At 38.2% G+C, this 20,181-nt stretch overlaps 1 protein-coding gene across 2 annotated transcripts in view; it reads left to right on the forward strand.

Annotated features, from left to right (window-relative positions):
- GPBP1L1 (GC-rich promoter binding protein 1-like 1) overlaps positions 1-20,181 on the forward strand; it is a 35,179-nt gene that overhangs the window by 5,922 nt on the left and 9,076 nt on the right. For both annotated transcript variants that reach the window (XM_010582450.1, XM_010582451.1), the window contains exons 2-7: positions 9,493-10,383; positions 11,247-11,361; positions 12,548-12,677; positions 13,046-13,329; positions 16,713-16,785; positions 17,947-18,140. In XM_010582450.1, coding sequence (XP_010580752.1) covers positions 11,302-11,361; positions 12,548-12,677; positions 13,046-13,329; positions 16,713-16,785; positions 17,947-18,140 — 741 coding nt within the window. In that variant the 5' untranslated portion in view covers positions 9,493-10,383; positions 11,247-11,301. The remainder of the gene's footprint in view (positions 1-9,492; positions 10,384-11,246; positions 11,362-12,547; positions 12,678-13,045; positions 13,330-16,712; positions 16,786-17,946; positions 18,141-20,181) is intronic.

A 20,181-nucleotide genomic window follows, 5' to 3' on the forward strand; every position in this document is an offset into this window, starting at 1 on the left:
AAATCCTCCCCCCCCCCCCCCCCCCCCAGCTGTTTTGCTAGTATTCCCTAGTTTATTGTGGGGCACTAGGATAGAAGAATGACATTGTTTAACTCTTGGCCTGCACAGTGTACCTGCAGAATAACAGCATGGTAATTCTCTGCCAGATCTAAAGTTGAAGCTCAAACTAGCTGGACAACAACTTGTCCGCAACTCCTTGCTTTATTTTATCTCTGAGTTTCACAGACTAGATCATAGAGAGCTCCAGCAAAACACTGTGAGCACCAAAGAGGATATATCTGCCAGCTGCAGCATATCATGAGATCACAGGATTAGGGATCACTTGTTCCTCTCTTTTTACTTTTTTTTCCTGAAGCCAAGACCAAACAAATGGAATATTTATTATTTGTGCAATTTATTTTGTATGTATAGGACTTGTTTTAAACTGAATTATCTTCAGCGACTTTTCTGCACTTATGTTTGGTAATACTTTCTTAATTGGAGAAAGTGCTGAAAATTTTAAGGTAGTGGAATGAAAAAACACAGCAGACAATGTAAACTTTACAAACTGTAATGCAGGTGTTGTACATATGCTGAAAAGTGCTGAGTGAACATGTCTTTGTCATGTCCTAGTCACAGACAAATAAATGTGGAGTTTCTTCATATTTTCCTGCTCTTGAGGTAAAATGGTTTGGAAATAATCCAAGTGGAAGGAGGGGCAGAGAGGATAGGATTAGTCCCCCAGTCTTGGCTTGTTGTCTTGGGTGGGAAGTACCTATAACTGGAATGTACTGCCCTTCCCAGTTTGTAGCACTGGTCTTGTAGGGCTGGGATAATGGTATTAAGGGGAAGAATTACTGTAATATCGTTTAGGAGAGTGGTCTCTTATTTCTAAATGTCCTTCCCTTTTTATTTTGTTGACTCTCAATTCTTTTTCCTCATTGCAAGTGACATGCCTTCTACTGTCTTATCCTTCATCTGGAATGCAGATCTGTACTTCCCTGCACTTGATTTATAGTCTCTCTTGCCTTGACACAAATATTTGATAAATAGTCTGGTTGCATTTGATGCTCTTTTCCAAAGGAAATATGTTTTTCTCAGCTCCAGACAGAATAAATTTAAATGTAAATGTGCTATAGTAGTGATTGTAACCCTGGTAAAATACTGGGTTATCAAATACCCTTAGTGGGAAACACCCTTTTTTTTTTTTTTTAGGAACTGGAGAACTACTTCACTACTTAGGCTCTGTCTACATCTCTGGAAGACAGGTAGGCAGGAGGTATTTAGTATGCAGTAGGGATAAAGCCAGTAATTACATATTTGCAATTCTTTCCTTATGATGGGCATCATTATCCTGGGGTATGCTACTGAGCAGTAGAAGTGACTTTGTTCATTAAGGCTTTGGGCAGACCATATAGATAGGCTCTTCATTGCCATTTCACTCACTCTGTCATGAGGTTTGGGGGAGGATAGTGTTACCTTTAAAGGCAGCCATGACAAGGTGTTGTGCTTTGTAAGGTTCAGGGCAGAACACAGCCTTATCTTGACTTCAGATACTTTCAAAAGGTCTGTAGATCAAAGTGCACTATAAAATAGATGTTTGATTTTTGGTTCCCTTCAAGAGCTAAAAAGACCTTTGGATTTGATTAAAATTAGCAGAATGTCTTCTCAAGATTTAAAATATCTTATTTAATAAAATGCTAAAGCTGGTTGAAAATTCAGAATGTTGTTCACATTTAAAGCCTAATACTATTTAAAATATGTTTTTTTGTTTTGTATCAGTAGTGTCAATAGATAACACTTGTTTAACAGAGTTGTATACAATCCCTGGAACCTTACTCCCTGCAGTAGGGCAGAGCAGTGGGCAGGTTTTAATACTTCAGGTAAATACTGCAATTCTCTTAACATAAGCAGTACTAAAGACTGTTAAAGGGACATTGGAGGGAAGTGCAATCTTAAGTGGCACAGGAGAGAGGCATAAGGGTTGACAGTATTGCCAGTGGCTGTAGAGTATAAAACATCCAGGAATAATTCTTGGTAGGCATAATACCTAGAAAGTTTGTGCTGTCCCCATTCTGTGCTTACAAGGAGTTGAGCCTTTTAGATTTTACATGTTTAAAATGGTCCTATCTTGGAAATCAAAGTAAAACTCATCAAAACCCACTGGAACAATTCAGTTGCAATGTATCACGCTTGCTGGCTGAGGTTCAGAGCCTTATCACCTTACACAGGCTTCTGTACAGGTTCCCCAGATGCCAGCTTTTCCAAAATGTGCTTTGGGCTTTTGTGTTAAATACAGCTTGCTTCCAGAGGCAAGCTTGCTGGCTTTGGGTTCTGTGGTCTCCTCAATGCACCTGATACTGTTGACCCAGTAGTGATGTGGTGTTAGCCTTACTGGCAGAAACTTGGATCAGCTGGGGCTAGAAGGGCAGGCATCAATCAATCAATAGCATTGCTAAAGGTGATATTTTTGTTGATGGTGTTTTCTTATCTGATGAAGAATCTTTCCTACATCCCAGTCATAGAAGTCACTTTTCTCTGGGATTTGGTTATGTTACTCTTGTATGCCCTTCCATCTTTGATCACTGTTAAGAAAGAAAAAAATCATCTCTTTGCCCACTGCATTCTAGATCTCAGTATGGATTCACAAGACTAGGCTGTTAAGGCTTTCCAAGGTATGTGGTTGTGTGGGTGCATATATTTGTTCCAGAAATTTTGAAGGAGGTAAGATTCAGTTAGTGTAACCTTAGAGAAGTGGAAAGTAAGTAGGTAAATGGACAGGTTGTTTGTGAAGCAGTACTCTACGAGACGCCAGTGGGAGGAATGTCAATAGAGAAAAGGGTTTTAGGGTATAGATGTGTCCATATGGACCTTTCTTAAACTATTTTCTGTTCATTTAAGTTAGTCATCTGGTTTGCAAAGATGGTCAGACACATAACAGTTATTATGATTTTCCCCCACCCCCAGCCTGTTACTCTGGAAAAAACTTTTGTATGGACACGGTTCTGGCATGTTTTCATCTTGGAATATATAGATTTGCAGTGTTGTTTCTAGAACACAAAACAGTTTTGATGATTCTGCAATATAGATTCATTTGCCTTAAACTTGAAAAACAAGGTGTTATTCTTTCAGTAATAGCTGGTTTTCACAAGAACTTTGAATATCTGTATCTGAGAAGATTTTGGTTTGGTACATGATTAACATTTTAATCTATCATTTAGTCTTTAATAGGCTCATGTTTCCATAATTCTAGAAAATCTGATATGAGCGATACTTTGCATTTTTAGATGCTAGTTTTTTTTCAGCAGCCAGATACAATTTAAACAATGTTTTCTGCAGTGTTTTTAATTAATAGAACTGACCTTTGTATTTGAGTAACTGTTTGGGGGGGTCTAGCTGTGGGATATAATGGAAAGAAACAAGAAATGATGGCAGATCTGTATGATAGTTATTCTGGTCCATCATACCTCAGGTGTGTGAGCGCTACCAGTTGTACATGCCATTCTGGAACATCTACATTTGTCCTTTCAAAAGGTAGCCGTATTTCAGTCATGTAGACAGACTGAAGGTGTGTCTAGACAACTGTAGTAATGGAAACTGAAAGCAAAATGAAAGTAAGTTTGTTTTGTAGATACTTTATGTAGGTGAACTGCAAATAAACGATCTCAACTTGAGAAGATGTAGCTCACCAGTTGTTATGACAACTATTGAACTAGCAGTGCTGCACTTGTTTCTTTTATAGTAAGGCCTAATAATGCATGCAAGTTTGAAGCAAGATTTATAATTACATTCTTTTAAAAGGGCTGTGCACCCAAATATGATTATCTTACTCAATAAAATATACCTAATAATAGTAAGACCAAGCCATGTTCTGCTTTTTTGGAAAACAAGATAATGAAATTTCATGTGTGGCTTTTTGATATCCTTAAGGAAATCAGTAGCATGCTTTTGATTCCTCCTAGATTGGGCTCTAGGCTGTGACTCCCTGTTTCTGTGAATGCATTGGATGAATCAAAAATTATTAGAAAGTGATCATATTTTTACTGAATGCATATGATACTAATTCTTCAACATAAACTAACATACACCTATTAAATGACATTTTACTCTAAAGAGTAGCTAAGTGGAAAGGTCTGTTGTGTATGTTTAGGCATATCTGCTTGATTAAATAACTTTAAAAGAGCTGCACAGAAAGAAAACTGATGAGGGAAGTAAATTCTGTTCTGCCTTATGCATCCATTAAATTGTTCACTAATTTTTCTGAATGCTTTTGCAACCCAGCTGACATCTGATCTGTAGGAATATTACTGAAACACCAATTGGCTTGGCCAGTTAGAAAAACAAATCTTTACTCTTTTTAAGTAAACATGTTCTATTTAGAGTAGTACATAGAAATGCAGTGAAGTGAACTGAAATTGTGGCAGGGATAGACAGATGTTGTCCTTGTGACCTTTTAGAGCTGCTATTAGCTGGATTGATAAATGTATAATGAAGGGTAAAAGTTTACTTTTATGCTGGTTTTCTGCTAGAGGCTCCACATCTTTGTGTTTTGCTGTTGCAGGAGAGGAGAAATGGAATTAAGGGCTGTAGTTAATAGGATTCTAGGTAGACAGCAGGGTTGAAGGGATGTGAGGAGGTTTGCAGGGTACAATGAATCAGAAAAAGCATCCAGTAAAACGTGTCCATTTCAGAAATGTGCACTGCAGTACGTAGTGTGAGCAAAGGTTAGAAGCCCTGGTTTCAGGTATTCCCAGAGAGGTTGCGTGAAAGAACGGCACGGCATGGCAGGTGATCTTGTAACTCAGGGCAGGCTTTGCTTCCCATTGGGTTTTTACAGTTTTGTAGGCCAAGGCACGAGATGGAAGAGGAAGTAATAGCAAAAATGCACTGCTGATAAGGCTAATCAATGTGCTTTCTTAGTACTTTTGAAACACCTTGATCCATTTCCAATGAGTAATTTCATAGCTCAATGGCTTTGATTATATTTAGCTTTTTTCTCTACTCTTATGTTCTGATCAGTATAGGTCTTTACATATTGAATACGTCCTTGGTTCCTACTGTCAGGTACATCTGCAAAGCTTTGAGAATCAAAGCTTTAGAAACTTTCTCATTTAGAGATGGATCAAGTCTATGTTAGGAGTAGAAATGAAAGTTAACAGAAGGATTAAAACAACTCTGCAACTATGTTCAACGGTAACACAGCAGGAACACTATGAATGGTGTGTTGGAGAATGGGGATTTTGTCCTGGACTATGTATGCTTCTTTACTGTAGTCTGTGCCTCTTTAAATTGAATATGCTTGAATGTTCCTTCCATTTTCATGTCGATCTTTTAATATTTGTTTAGACAAATACACAATGAAATCTGGTAATGTAAAAGAGCATCTGACAATTCTAACTTGTTTATTTGAGTCAGTGATAAATATCACTTCTTCTACTTGCATGTTAAATGACATGGTGAAGGATATTTAAATAGGAAACTTAACCACTTACCAAGGGAAAAAAGTACTTTTGTCACAACAAAAGCTTATGAAAAGAGGTTGTTATGAAATAACAGTTAAAACATTTTTAATGCAACATGTAAAAATTATTTTTTTAAAAAAGGTTAATTAGAATTGTTAAGCAGTGGAACGCAAGTGCTATTACAGAGTTTAATTTTTTGTGTACTTATATTACTTGTCAAAGACTTCTTCATTTTGATCAGTGAAAGAATATTTTGGGGTAGTTGACAGACAACCTTTTTTCCTTCACCAAAGCTCATTAATACAGATTTTGTTGTTCTGAAAGGAGGTATGCTTTATAGAACATCTCAGTAATATTATTGTTATTATTTTCTCTTTCTGATTTGTATTTCCAGAAATAATTCAAGCTTGAACTCATTTAAAAGGGGAGAGAGAATTAATTAAATTTGCATTGACAAGCACTTTTGTTTGCTTTTTTTCCTGGAATTGGGAGTGGCTACTGGGAATGATCTTTGTCCTTGCTGTTTTCCATAGTAAAGCAGAGACCAGTTCGACTGAACTGTAAAGGCAATATGAGAAGAGTTGGGAGCTTTGCCTTCAGGGAATGCATGAGTGTTTGTTCCACACACATGTTCATGTGGATGACTAGAGAAAAACAGACCCCACCTGTACTTTGAGGATACCCTTCACTCTATTGATTATTAAGTAGTTGGCAAAGGTGATTTCAGTTCTACATATACTAATAAAAAAAAAAAACAACAAAAAAAACCCCCAATGTTAAATATTAGGAAGGAAGGTTAAAAAATGCACAATTTTGCCACTGTATAAATTGGTCATGCTCCTGAATCTTGAACACTTTATGCAGTTTTGGTGACATTATAGCTAAAAGATATGGTAAAAAGTAAGGATTATTAAAGGTGTTCAGAAAGCTTCCACGAAGTCTGACTTATCTTGGAGGAGGGATGACTTGATGAGTACATATATCATGTATAAAATCATGAGTATCGTGAAAAACCGAATAGAATGTGGTTGGGCACTTTGGTAGCACAAGAAAACATCCAGCTGACTTGAGGCTGACATTTTTATAGCCACAAATTGACTTTTGCACAAATCACAAGTAAACTGTGCCCCCTCTCATTTGGGAGGCAAAAAATATATAAATGTGTCTTAAAAAAAAAAAAATCAACAGATTTACATAGAAGCACTGGCTGGTAATAAACTAATACAGACTCTGGCGTAAAAGTCTGAGAAAGTATCCTGGGAGCCCTGATGCTATTTGCTCTTGTTCTTGCACTTTTTTCTCTTAAGAATTTATTGTAGGTTGCTGTCAGAGAAGGTATTTGAGAGACTTTGGGTCTTGCCCATTATGATTTTGTGATGTTACTGTTGTCAGTAATATGGTAGGTTATGGAATTAGTCTTAGATAGGTTGAAGGTGTAATGTTGGACGGGATTCAGTGTGTGTGAGAGGAGGCTGTAAAACCTAGTGTGTGGGCTAATCGTGGAGACTGAAGGGTTTCAGTAATAGTATAATTTACAACATTTCATCCAACAGCAAGTTTTTTGCTTTAGCAAAACGTATTGCATTTTAATGTCACATTCCTTGTCCTTTTTGTGATAGTTGTGCCCAGGAAGGCGGTGACTGAAGAGCAGTATATATGCCTATTGAAATACAGAGACAGCTGTATTGGCATATAGTGTATTGGTATGTGGCATTCAGTACCTTGCTGAGTACCAGGGAACGCAACTTTGGAAGGGCTCAAGATATGACTTTGAATTTACTATCTGAAGTGTGCCTTCTGTATGCTACCTGAAGAGAAGTGGGTGGAGATTAATTTAAGCATCTTGCTTTAATTTACTGCAACCTCAGTACAGAGCCTCCCAGTAACTGTGACACAAGTGAGATTGTTTCAGAATAAAGGCTACAGAAGTATCAGAATACTTGATAGAAGGTTTGAGATGATGTGGAGGTCATTCCTTCAACAAGTGTGAAGTTTTCTGATCAGCAGTGCCTAATTTATGCTAACTGTCCAAGCATGATGTTTGCAAGACTTGGATATCAGTCCAAAACGTCATGTCTAGGAGTTGCCTGAGACTGTCTACATGCATGTTAGATACTGCTTCTTAATGAACTGCCCTGGTCACTGATACTAACAATGGTATCAAAATAGCAGGTTAGGAGACCTGAATCTTCTGCAAGATCTTTTCTAAATTGGTGGTTGGAGTTTTGCAAAGAGTTTCACCTTGGTTTTGACTGTGCTGAAGTATAAAAAGATGTCTTGCAGCAACACAAGTTTTGCAAACTGTGGATGTGTTTTCCTTTTTCATTTCCTTTTCCAAAGGTACTGGGAACCTTTTTTGTGAAGTGGAACCTGGGTATTGTACTTCTGTGGTGTTTTTATTTTTGTTGTGTACTCAGACCTAGTTCCTACTTCAAAACTGTAATTCTGTTATGTTCATTTATTTAGATAACCTTAAATCCAGACAGCAGTTCTCTGTGGGCTTTGCTCTGTTTAGGTCCATTTTTCACATCGCTGTGAATCATTCTCAAGGTTCATTAAATCAGCTTCTTAAATTATATGACTTCTGTCAATAGACATGGCTTAATTGCTATACAGTTTGTTCTGAAAAGCATATTTATTCAGAAGGTAATGAATCTTGTTTAAATATAGTCAACTGCATTGACTTTGTTCCTGTTTTATCTTCTACTTACTACTCAAACTTTTGGTAGCAGCCTCCGAAGGTCACATCTAAAGGATTTCTGTACCTGTGCCGAGTTCAGCGTGATGGGAAGACCAATTTGTCTGTAGCAGATGTTCCAGCATGTCCCTATACACACTGAAAAATTATCCTTTAATAAAAAAACAGGTCTTGAGAGGTTAGCACTTTTGTTGTTTGCAGTGTGTGGCGCTTACTAGCTTGTGGTACGGGGTGGGATGCTCAGAAAGTTCCCAGGTCAGTATAGTGTATGGCCATGTCCACTCTGGTTTTGCCTCATCTTGGCTGGTAGTTTGTAGGGGTTGTGAGGCTGCTTGCTGTTATTCTACCTACAGAAATGCGATCATGGCTCACAGCTTAGGTGCAAAAATGTTTCCCTCTTTCCAGACTCCCCTACAAAACAATAACATCTAGTTCCAGAAAGAAAAAATGATATGGAAAAGAGGGGATTTATTAAAGGGAATGACCCAGAGGATAAAAAGGTGGTGATTCTCATACTGTTCCCTATGGGTGTTTATTTTGAGCCTCTATCAAAACCATCTTAAAAAAAATCCACATGCTTCAGGTGAAGAATGGTATAACAAATGCAGTGAAAAACAAAACTGATCAAAGAATGGAACCATATCCAAACAAGGAAAACAAACTCTGATAAGTCAAATACAAAGGCATAATAAGGCATGTGTAAAGGGATCCTGAGAAACAGCTGATGACATCAAAACAGTAATAAGACTTTTCAGATGTTTCAGGAGCAGTAAACCTATCTGTTTGCTTCTGGTTAGGTAAGATGGTTCAAGGAAAAAGAGGCTGTAGCAGAAAAACTCAATTGCTATTGTTGGTATTTTCTGTGGAGGAGTTAATGGAATGCTGGAGGTATTACTATCATGAGTCTCTTGAGAGGGGAGTCTGGCTATATTGGAGCAGGTGAGGAATGATGTGGGCACATAGAGGAGATGAGGCAGGTGGAATGGTCAAGCCTACCTGCAGTCTAGAGTCTCGTTACTATTTTAGCAGCAGGTTTTTAAATTGCTATGAAGTGTGGAATCCCTTTCATCAGCTGCATGCAGTTTCTCCACTCTTCCCTTTATTCTGATTCAGCTTGTTTCTATTGCCCTTTTGTAAACTAAATCTGGGAAGTGATCATTTAAAAGCAAAAATGCCTTTTTCAGGGGCCTTTTTTTTAATTAGGCTATTTCAGGTTTTGTTTTGATTGGAGATCAAATAGCTTTTGGCACTTGCACTATAGCTGCTCAATTTCTCCTTCTGTTCTTCTCTCTAGTCATATTTTGTCATGTTTATGCCACTTGTATTGATGGAGTTTTGTTTGTTTTTTTGTAGTGACTACAGTTCCTGTCTCACCTCTTTGATGGAAGAGGACTATGACCCAGAAGTGAACTCTCCACTGTAGAACAAGAAACTGCTGTGGAATAATTTGTGTCCCTTTAAAAGCAGCACCCAGTCTACAAAAAAATAGAGTAGAAGAGATTATTTTTGGACCTGGCATTTTTTTGTCCATGTGACCTATGTTTCAGCATGTAAATGGTGAAAAACGGGGAGATAAACATTTGTGCCTGCTTTTGAGCTTTATATCAAGTAGTGTTTAGCTCTGTGGAGCATTAACCAAGTTACGTGAAGACCAGAGTATATCCTAACATTCATTTTTTAAAATACTATACCTTTTTTTAGCAGATGTATGTGATAAAAATGAAGTTTATATTTTAAGAGCACTTGGGCAGATGCTTCTTGTTTAGATCTCAGCATTTGGGGCAAACGTTTTTATGTAACGTTGTCCTTTTTCCAGAGTGTTCAGGTTGATCTGCTGCGGATCATGAATTATCCAGCAGACTTGAGTGTTTCTGTTCAGTATTAACCATGGTGTTGCTCTGAATGTTGTCATGCAGACTTGACAAACCTTTTTGTAATGTAAAGGCTGACTTCTGTACTACCACAACCAGAGGAAATTTAATGAGGTGAACGTGGTCGTGGCTTTTTAAAAATATAAATTACCTTCTTAGGTTTTTTTTTTGTAGTGAGAGTGCAAAGAGAGGTTAAAATGAGCAGCTGAGGGGGTGAAGGGCACAGTTGGCACGAAGTGCGGCCTCTCGTGCTCAGCTTTGAGACGCACTATTGCCTCAAGGCTGGCCTTACAGCATACTGGAGAAAGAAGGAACCCGAAGGTCAGTGAAGCACAGAAACTGAGAACATTGGACTACAGAGGCCAAACTCAGGGTAAGTGATCATATGTACTTTTTCCTTTGCTTATATAGTGTTGACTTGTTCATAGATAAAGTTGAAAAATAAAGCAAAATGGTAAACTGGAGAACCCTTCGTGAAAAGGCAGAATTCAGTTATACAGAGCAGTAATAGAATTTTCATCATTTTGAGCAGTGGAAATTGCTATGACATGTTGGAAAGAACAAATCAGTTTCAGATTCCTCACTGAGACACCTCAGCTGGTCTTCAGTTGAACTTCCATCAAGATCCTTCAACCAGCTTGTGTTCTGTTCCTAACCATTTGGTTTCTTAGCTGTGAAAGCAGGTTCAGCGTAGGTTGTTCCCTGGTGTATGGAAGTTGGTGGATCTGGATACAATTTTAAGTTGGGGGTGCAGGAGCTGGCATATGGTTGTCTTTCAGGTCTCTGGTCTGCTCTCAGTGTCTCTAACATCATCACTGGTTTGGTCATACTTGATTTACAGCCTCTGGAATACAACATCCAGTGATCACCCCTTTGTAGACTGAGGCAATGAGCAATGAAGGAATGTACCCCAAATTCTGTCATGTCTTGATTTTACACATCTGTGCATCGTATGGCTTTTATATGCTGTTTGTTCTGTTGTCTTCCTGCCTCCATGCCCATCCTATCATGAATTTCATGGGTGTGTTAATTGTAAACAGGAAGTAGCTGGGAATGTTTAAGCTCTTACCTGTTTTGGTCGGAGGAACAAAGTCAGCAGGAAGAAAAAAATGCTGAAGTGTAATATGAAAAACTACAGCACCTTTCCCCTTATTCCTATAGGCCAAGTTTTGGGAATAAATTGTATTATTATTTCACTTTGGAAGAGGTGACAGGGAATGTTCTTTTCATTTACAGATCCTGGCCATGAGGTTTGATGCCTCATTTTATTGAAGGGAGACACTGGACCTAAATGGCGCAGCATGACTTTGTTCCTGCCTGGCTTAACTTCTCAACGCCACAGTCGACCAAGGTAACATTAATACAGATCACCACCTTGTACAGCTATGACAATAATAAAAAGCAGAAAATTGCCCCATGTTTTGTTAAACTTAATTTTAAAGAAGGCTTTTGGAAGCTTACTAAAGTGAAAATATTTTTTTTCTTTGTTTCAACAAATGTATCCCTTTTATTTCAGAGGAGGAACAATCTTTGCATTCAGATGTGGAAGTAGTTCAGTGTCTTTGTGTTGAGACTTGAGTGAGATCCCAAGTAGAAAATCATTAAAGAAATGGGCCTAATTCTGTGGGGGTTAAGACTTGACCTGCCACTTACAATTCAGGATATAATTTGGGTTTGATTTATGAAAATAATCTGACTCTTGCTGCATAGTAGGTTGATAATAAGCCCTTGGGCTCTAACTCCAAACTCAGAAATACTCATTAGTTTTTGGCAACCTTAAAACGAGGGCAGTTTGCCCGTTGTCATCTTTCTAAAACTGATTCCAGAAGCTTAGGTTGACCCAAGAAGTCTGTTTTAGGCCTTTGACAATTTGTGTTTCTTGTGCATTTTAATAGCAAACCAGATCATGATGGACAACACTGATGAACAAGAAACAATACAGCTTTCACCTTCATGCTTAAATATGAGGAGACAAAAGTAATTTCAGGATATTTGATCCATTTAAAACAAACCTGATTTTTTTTGTAAATGAGGGAAAGTGAAGAGTAAAAGATTCTTTAGAATCTTAATGCTAGAAGCATTAATGTTTTCTACAGCATCGTAGTTGTTTCAGTCCAAAAGTGCTTTAACTTACTTATCTCTGAATGTTAGTCAGACTGATTGGACCCTCCATGGCTATCTGCTCTTCTGACTTAGGAGGGAGTGAATGAATGAGCACCTGTGTATCATAGAATTTCTTAAATTAATTTTTCTGAAAGTATGTGTTTGCAAAGACTGCTGGTAATATTAGTATGCTAGGTTCTCTCTGATTCTGTGTAAGATGCACAGATTTATGTGCCATTCTGATCAGGTTCATGTGATTGTTGAGGTCATTGGCTTAGCAATGTGGATATGGGTGCTGTACTGAAAACTAGTATAAGAATGTGGGGTTAGGGTTTGTTTTTTTTTTTTCAATTAACAATATGTCACTCTTGGACTGACAGGCTCCTGGAGTGCCCTAATGAATGCTTCATTATATCACTTTTTATTTTTTGCAGTCCCCTGCAGCTACCTTTGAGAAACATGGAGAGCATCTTCCACGGGGAGAGGGCCGCTTTGGGGTGAGCCGTAGGAGACACAACTCTTCTGATGGATTTTTCAATAATGGGCCCCTCCGAACTGCGGGAGGTGAGTAGGAAGGGTCAGAATGCAGTCTGAGATCAAACATTTTGGAATATTCTACAAAGTGAAGAATTCTGCAGAATATAAACAACATTTTCCAAAACTGTACCTTTTCAAAACATCCTATAAGAAACTCGTGCTATTCTTTTCTCCCATGCCACGTGCTCAGGCCTTAAGGGATTTCTGTGGTAGTTGTATGTGCATTGTGTAGCTTGGTTTTTTTTCTGATACAATCACACAGTAGCTTAATAAGTTTGGCCTAGTAGTTACTTAGTGAACACTGATGTAACAACAAGAAAAACAGCCTGATATTTCCAGTATTCTGCACACCATGTTGACTTTTTTTATTTGCATGTTTATCTCCTTTTGTTTAGACTGCTGGCATCAGCCGTCCCTTCTCCGCCATGACTCTGTAGATTCTGGTGTTTCTAAAGGAGCTCATGTTGGGCTTTCTGGCAGTCAGCCTGGCTGGCATGGTCCTTCACGGGGCCATGATGGTGTGAACCAGCGTGGTGGAGGAGGAACTGGAGTTCATCGCCACTGGAATGGCAACTTCCATTCTCGGAAAAGTTCCGCCTTTCAAGAAAAGCTGCCTGTTGAATCCAGGGAAGAAAAGAAGGAAGATAAAGAGCAGTTGCAATTTGAGGAAGAAGACTTTGTAAGTGTGTAGCTTCTCACTAGAAGTGGCAGCTGTGAGAATTGGCTTTTTGGATCTCGTTTTAATTAGCACTGATAGCTGGTGAGGATCTAGAGTTGCATTCCACTCCGTGTTCGAGATCACAATAGATTTAACAAAATTATTCTAGTGCTGATGGGATGCTAATTGGTACCCAGAGTCCTCAGGATTTGACGACCTGTTGGATTATGGGGTTTGGCACATTACTATATTTTGCCAAACGGTTATTGTGAACTGAAGACAGCATTGTAACGCACAAGCCAGATCTTGAGCAAAAACCATAAGGCGACACTTTTTGTCTGCCACAGGAAGAGTAGTTGTGTTGACTTTGTGGCTTTGCTTACAAAGCCTTTTTTTTTTTTTGCTCCTAAGTATATCTATTCAGCTTATCTTCAGTCTACCTGCTGTTCCTGTCTCCTGCATTCTCATACATGTTGGTGTTTGTGATAACCTTCCCAAGCTTGTTCATGACGTGCTCAGACCTTTGCAACCATCTGTCTTCAATCTTCTGGAATAGTATTTTGTTATCAGAGATGTTTTCCTATTTCTCTGTTAATCTGGGGATCGGGGTTTCTTGAGCCGTTTCTGCCATCAGTATCTCAAATTTATCAACTTCTTATCCAGCATTCTGATTCACGTGGTATTATCAGTACAATAGTCTCTTACATCCTGGCTCTATTTTTACTGGAATATCTTTAGTTTTCCAAGCTTTTCCAAATAGTACTTGGACTTAACGGCTCTCATCCTTACCATGTGCTAATGCTTTAAGATACATGAACATTTTCTGCTTTCTCTTTTCAACTTAATTTTTTTCCTCTGTCCCTTGATGAGGATTTTATTGTTATCAGACCATGTATTTTGCTTTTCGCATCTTGTTTTCTGCTCTCTCTCTAGGCTCTTCTTGACCAGTGTAATGAGGTTGTCATGGTTTAACCCCAGCTAGCAGCTAAGCACCACAGAGCTGCTCACTCACTCCCCCTACCACCCAGTGAGATGGGGGAGAGAATCGAGAAGAAAAAAAAAAGTAAAACTCATGGTTTGAGATAAGAACAGTTTAATAGAACAGAAAGGAAGAAACTAATAATGATAATAATAACAATATTAAAATGACAATAATAAAAGGATTGGAATATACAAGTTATGCACAGTGCAATTGCTCACTGCCTGCTGACCAATGCCCAGTTAGTTCCCAAGTGGTGATTCCTCCCAGGCCCACTCCCCTCAGTTTATATACTGGGCATGACGTCACAGGGTATTTCTGGAATAGCCCTTTGGCCAATTTGGGTCAGCCGCCCTGGCTGTGTCCCCTCCCAACTTCTTGTGCCCCTCCAGCCTTCTTGCTGGCTGGGCATGAAAAGCTGAAGAATCCTTGACTTAGTCTAAACACGACTTAGCAACAACTGAAAACAGCAGTGTGTTATCAATATTCTTCTCATACTGAACCCAAAACACAGCACTATACCAGCTACTAGGAAGACAATTAACTCTATCCCAGCTGAAACCAGGACAGAGGTCAATATTGTCTGTAAGGTTCTGGTAACTCAGTCCTTTCACCTAATGCAATTCCTCTGACTTTGTCTTCAGTGCTAAAGCCATTGCTGCCTCCAGTAAGGAGAGTTTCTGGTGATAGTGCGCACACCTGTGTGTATCATCTTGAGCTGTTTGCTCCCTTATTCAGCTTTTTTTCTCTGGAAGGCTGTTTACAGGTGGAATTGTCATGCCAGTTTGATGGCACTGCTTCTATTCAGGAACTTAGGAGCTGGAGTGAAATATACTAATGCCCACAGCTGCTTCAGGCCAAAATCTAGAGTCTACACTTACATTGCCACAGGAGCCAGTTTGATTTAAGCTGCTGGGTTTTTTCAGTGAAGTGCTTGGGGAGTGATTGGTGCTGTTGTTCAGCTGCTTCTGCTGGGACTGGTAGCCTGCATCACAGGTTAACACCTGGAGAGCAGTGATAAAGCTTGTGTGTAGATTTCTGTTAATCTGATTTCTCAAGAATACTGTAATATTCAGGATTTCATAAGCTTGTTCTTTAGACTGTCAAAAGCCTGTTGAAATGTAGAATGTTATTGTTGATGATTGCGACTGTGTACTGTTGTAGTCTATCTTGGTCTAAATCTTTCTTCCATGTACTTCTTCAGTCTCTTCTTCAGTGCCTTGATGAGTGCCTTTCCCCAACTGCATGGCTGTTTCATCTGTAATTACTTTCCCAGTTTTTTTTTTTTAAGATTATAAAACCACACACTGTCTAGTAGCAAGCTTTGCTAAATAACTCCTGTATTGTCTTTGCCATAGTGGTGGAACTAATGTATGCTGTGTTTAAGTATGTAGCTGTTAGGCCTGTGTGGCTGACAATGGCAGCACTTTTCCTGAAAGGTCTGCAAAACAGGCTGTTAGTCTCCAAGGTCTCCTGTGGTGTGAGCACCCCTGCTATAAAACTAACCTGTAACTAAAAAATGAATTACTGAAGCAGAGGAATTTCTAGGGTCTGAGGCAGGAATTTCTGCTATCATGTGACTTTTTTTTCCTAACTCTTATAGAACAGGAATGCCTGCTATTTCAGAAGCTCATTATTAGAGACTTATACTGTCACCATAGTAACTAACATATGAAGAATTCATTAAAAAGAGGAAAAAGATGGCTTTATTTTGAACTGAAGTTATTTGGGATGGGGGAAGAGGAATAGCTAATCAGGAATACTTGTCATTGAATGCTTAGATTTTCTGTACGCCACTTTGAGCTTGGACATGTCCTTGGTTGTTCCACTAAGTTGAATTCTGATACTGAATCAAAGGTAAGTCTGCAGAGAGCACTGAGTTTACATGCAGTATTGTCTGAAAAGTGGACTCTAAAGCCTAACATAAATTTACCTGTAGTTTCTTTGTCTGTAAATGTATATATATTCATTATTCCTTTATGTTAGGAGCCTAGTATTGCTTTTGTTTGTTTTTTTGTGGTTTTTTTTAATTAGTTAATGTATAATTATTGTATAAAAATATTAGGGAAATAAGACTAGATACTTCAGCTACTGATGATGTGGATTCTGTTTTATATTTGAGCTGCTGATTCAATACCTAAATGTTTTATGTGTATATTGGTTGATGGAATCTACTTAATCATATAGTAGAAGACTGAAGGGCCTATCCTGAACCCTCCGATAGTTCTGTTGGAAATATAGCAGAAGCCAAGGAGAATACAAACTTGATTTTTAGATGTCTTGTGACAAAGCACTCTAACTCAGGTGCTGTTCAGAGAAATTTACCTATACTCTGGGTTCCTAGAAGCATAATGTTATGTTAATGCTGAATTTTTTTTGTTACATGTGGTATAATGATATACTCATTTGCATTGTCTTTTTGCAGCCATCTTTGAATCCAGAAGCTGGAAGACACAACAACCAGAACAAACCTTTAGGGACACCTTCTGGAGTATGGGGTAGGTAAAGGTAGTTACATCACTGTACGGAATGCTGATGCCGAGGCAGAAAGTTGTAACTGATGTTTAAACGCTATTTTTTTCACTCAAAGAGATTTTAAAGACTCATGTGAAGCAGACAGTTTGCAGCTTTCTCTCCTTTGTTGTTTTCCTCCCACAATCTTCACTAATTTCTTGGCCTTTTTGCCTACTTGAAACTGTGCTTGTCTTGTCATAAAAAAACCTGCTGGTAGTTCTGCGTTTGCTTCCTGTCTTCCTGCAGTTACAATTTCATGCAGACATCACTTGAAGGGCAGAGCAGACTTGAGTGAACTAGACATTAGTTCCTGACTTGTGATCTTCATATTAGAAATACAGCAAAACTGTCAGAATTCTGTAGTTTAGATTTATTTTACTTTTTTAAACCCAAAACAACCTTGCTTTTAATTCTGATGTGGTATGCAAATCTATACCTTTTTAAAAAAAAAAAAAAGGTGAAACAAAGTACCAGTTCTAGCAACTAAATACCGGTTTGTTAATCTCTAGTTAAAATGTAGCTAGATTAGTTGGGTTAGATACTGTAAATAGTACAAATAGAAAAAAAAACCTCAAAAACACTTCTTGCTATAGTACCAGATTGTATTCTTTTTGCATGTTTGTCAGGTAGCTATTGTTCTGCTCAAAAATAATGCCAATCAGCATTTATGGGTCTTTTAGCTGTTTATACTGTTACTGTTGTTAAATTGTTCTGCTCCTGCAAATGTGTTGAGTTGGCCTAAGAAATATTAATTGTGCTTGCTAGTAAAAGCACTGTGTGTTTTGAGGTATAGGTAATGCAAAGTATTGTTGCTGTGTTAGTGAATTAACAAAGCTAATCCATGGTTGCTCAAAAAAATGCTAGTATCTTTTCTGATTCCTGAAGTATGATGGAAGGCTGTTAGCTGATGCCACTGTATGTTTTTCCCTTCAGCATTGAGGAAGCTGTTGTGGTTAAATGAAAAAAGATTGGACTTTGACATCCTTATCCAGGATCTTTGGTCAAATCTGAAACAAAGGCCCAGCTGTCAGCAGTCTCAAAATCAGATGTGTGGCATCTGTAGGGGAGAAACTGGACCAGTATACTGAAGCTGTTATGAAACTGAATGTTTGTATTTCAGAATTTTTCTTGTTTTATTTTTACAGAAAACCCCCCTAGTGCCAAGCAACCTACCAAGATGCTGGTCATCAAAAAGGTTTCAAAAGAGGATCCTGCCGCCGCCTTCTCAGCTGCATTTACATCACCTGTTTCTCACCTGGCAAATGGCAACAAAGCCACCACCATTGTCCCAAGTGTCTACAAAAATCTGGTTCCTAAACCTGCAGCTCCTCCTTCCAAGGTACAGGGGTTTCCAGTGAAGTTAGTGAACTGCAGATCAAGGGAGAACCCTCTCCCTTGACAAGGGAATCAACCCCCTAGCAAACAGTAGGAATTGGAATTGCAGTGGTTTCTGGGCTAGTGGCCTTTACAGTAGAGGTCTGTTTACTACTAAAATTGTTGTTCCCTGTTAAAATGCCGTTTGGTCTTGTCCATACAGGGAACTAACCTCTTTTCTGACTATACTAATGTCTGTTTGAGTGGGTGTGTTCTCATGCATTAGACAAATCCTTACCTTAATTAGACAAAACAAGCAATGCTAGAGAAGTGGAATGTGTGCTACAATGTGCTTGAATCGTTCACGTGATGACCTTGAAAAATCTTTATGGGGTTACAATACTTTGATGTGTTTAAAACACAATTGAGGCTGAGATCAGATTAGATTGTAACATCCTACAGTTTAGCTCTAATTTAGTTGAGCCGTAAGACAACCTGGAGAAGTAATGTGTTTTGTGCTATAATTCTTTTACTGAAAGAAATATAGGAGTGTTCAAAAAAAAAAAAAAAAGGTGTTCTTTTGTTTCTTAGTTCTAGGCTTCATCTTGCCCACTTTTCCAGAGAATCTACATATATAGATGCCCTAGAAACTTTGTAGGATTGATAGTGAAAGTATTTAAGAAGCTGAAGAAAATTATTAGCTAGGTTGTTCTTTAAAAAGGTGTCCAAATACTTTAGGTTCTAAAATTTATTAATTACTAATGCTGGCTGTGACATTCAAACAAAATCTTCCCTGTGATTAGAGTAGATTAGCTTACACACTTCAAAGATAAAAGCAAAATAGGAAAGATTAACAGCTTTTTTTTACAAGAAAGCAAGTTTAGAGCTCCTTTCCATTTCATAAGTTTCTCTTAATTCAGGCTAAGTTCTGCCAGCTACAGGAAAAATCCTAATGGTTAAAATGATTATCGAATAATCTTGTATAAACCCTTAATTTGACAACTGATCTCCTTCTCGGTGAGATGGGATAAATTGGCCCATTATGAAGAACTCTTTTATTAATAGCGTTTATGTCACATACAGTTTTCAATCCATATACATACTTGGTTAGAATAGTTAAACAAAATGCAGCTTCTGATGGATAAGGAGCCTCTTGTGGCTTTTATTTTTGCTTGTACAGCTTGATTGATATATGTGTATATACAGTCTTACCTGGTGTTAGTCTGCATGTTTTGAGTGGTCTTTGAAACAAAAAGCCAAGGACATGTTTTCTGTCCAGACTGTTAGATTGTTTCTTTGATTGCTTCAAAGTAAACAGAATTTTAGTGAGCAGGAATGCATACAGCTTTTCTGTCTTAGCTGCTGTTGTGTGCAAAGGTAACTTGCAAGATCTGAAAGTTGGTGCTGTACCAAGTGTAGAGACTGAGAGACTGAAATGCACTTCTGAAAGCTATGTAGATGTCTGTTGTTACTGCTGGTCATAGTATACTTGTTGCTTGAAATTGTAGAATTTGGACGTAAAAATCTGTTTAGCTATTATTCCTTGCTGTGCAGTCACCATTGCATTTGTTTTTACTACTTCTAAAGCCCATGGTCAGAGGTTTTTTCATTAATTCCATCTAGAAGAGCTGCTCTTGAACCTTTTCCTAACTGTGTTCTGAAATTAGACTCTAAGTTTTGATTCTTCAGATGAAACAAAAATTACATTAACCAGTGCTCACAGTTGGAGTTAACCCTTTAAATCTTATAGGTAATTTGAAAAATATGATCTGTTTTTCTGAGAGAGCCTTGTGACTGTGGTATGAAAGTTCAGCTTACATCAAAAATAGTGGTAGGGCTTTTTTTGCTAGCTTGGTTTACATGTTACTTAGCTCTCATTTGCATTCCAGATTGTGTATGTATATTTAAATCAGATATTATGGCAATATGTAGTGGTAGCTGCCTAAGTTCCTTTTAATGAAGTAGTTACTGTACTGAACCAGTTGGTAGGCCTGGATTACACCTGGATTCATACCTGAAGCATTACAGTATTGATAACATATGAAATGCTATTTGGCCAGTGGAGA

The sequence above is a fragment of the Haliaeetus leucocephalus genome, unplaced genomic scaffold (assembly GCF_000737465.1).
Source record: "Haliaeetus leucocephalus isolate CR32 unplaced genomic scaffold, Haliaeetus_leucocephalus-4.0 Scaffold848, whole genome shotgun sequence".
NCBI classification, from domain to species: domain Eukaryota; kingdom Metazoa; phylum Chordata; class Aves; order Accipitriformes; family Accipitridae; genus Haliaeetus; species Haliaeetus leucocephalus.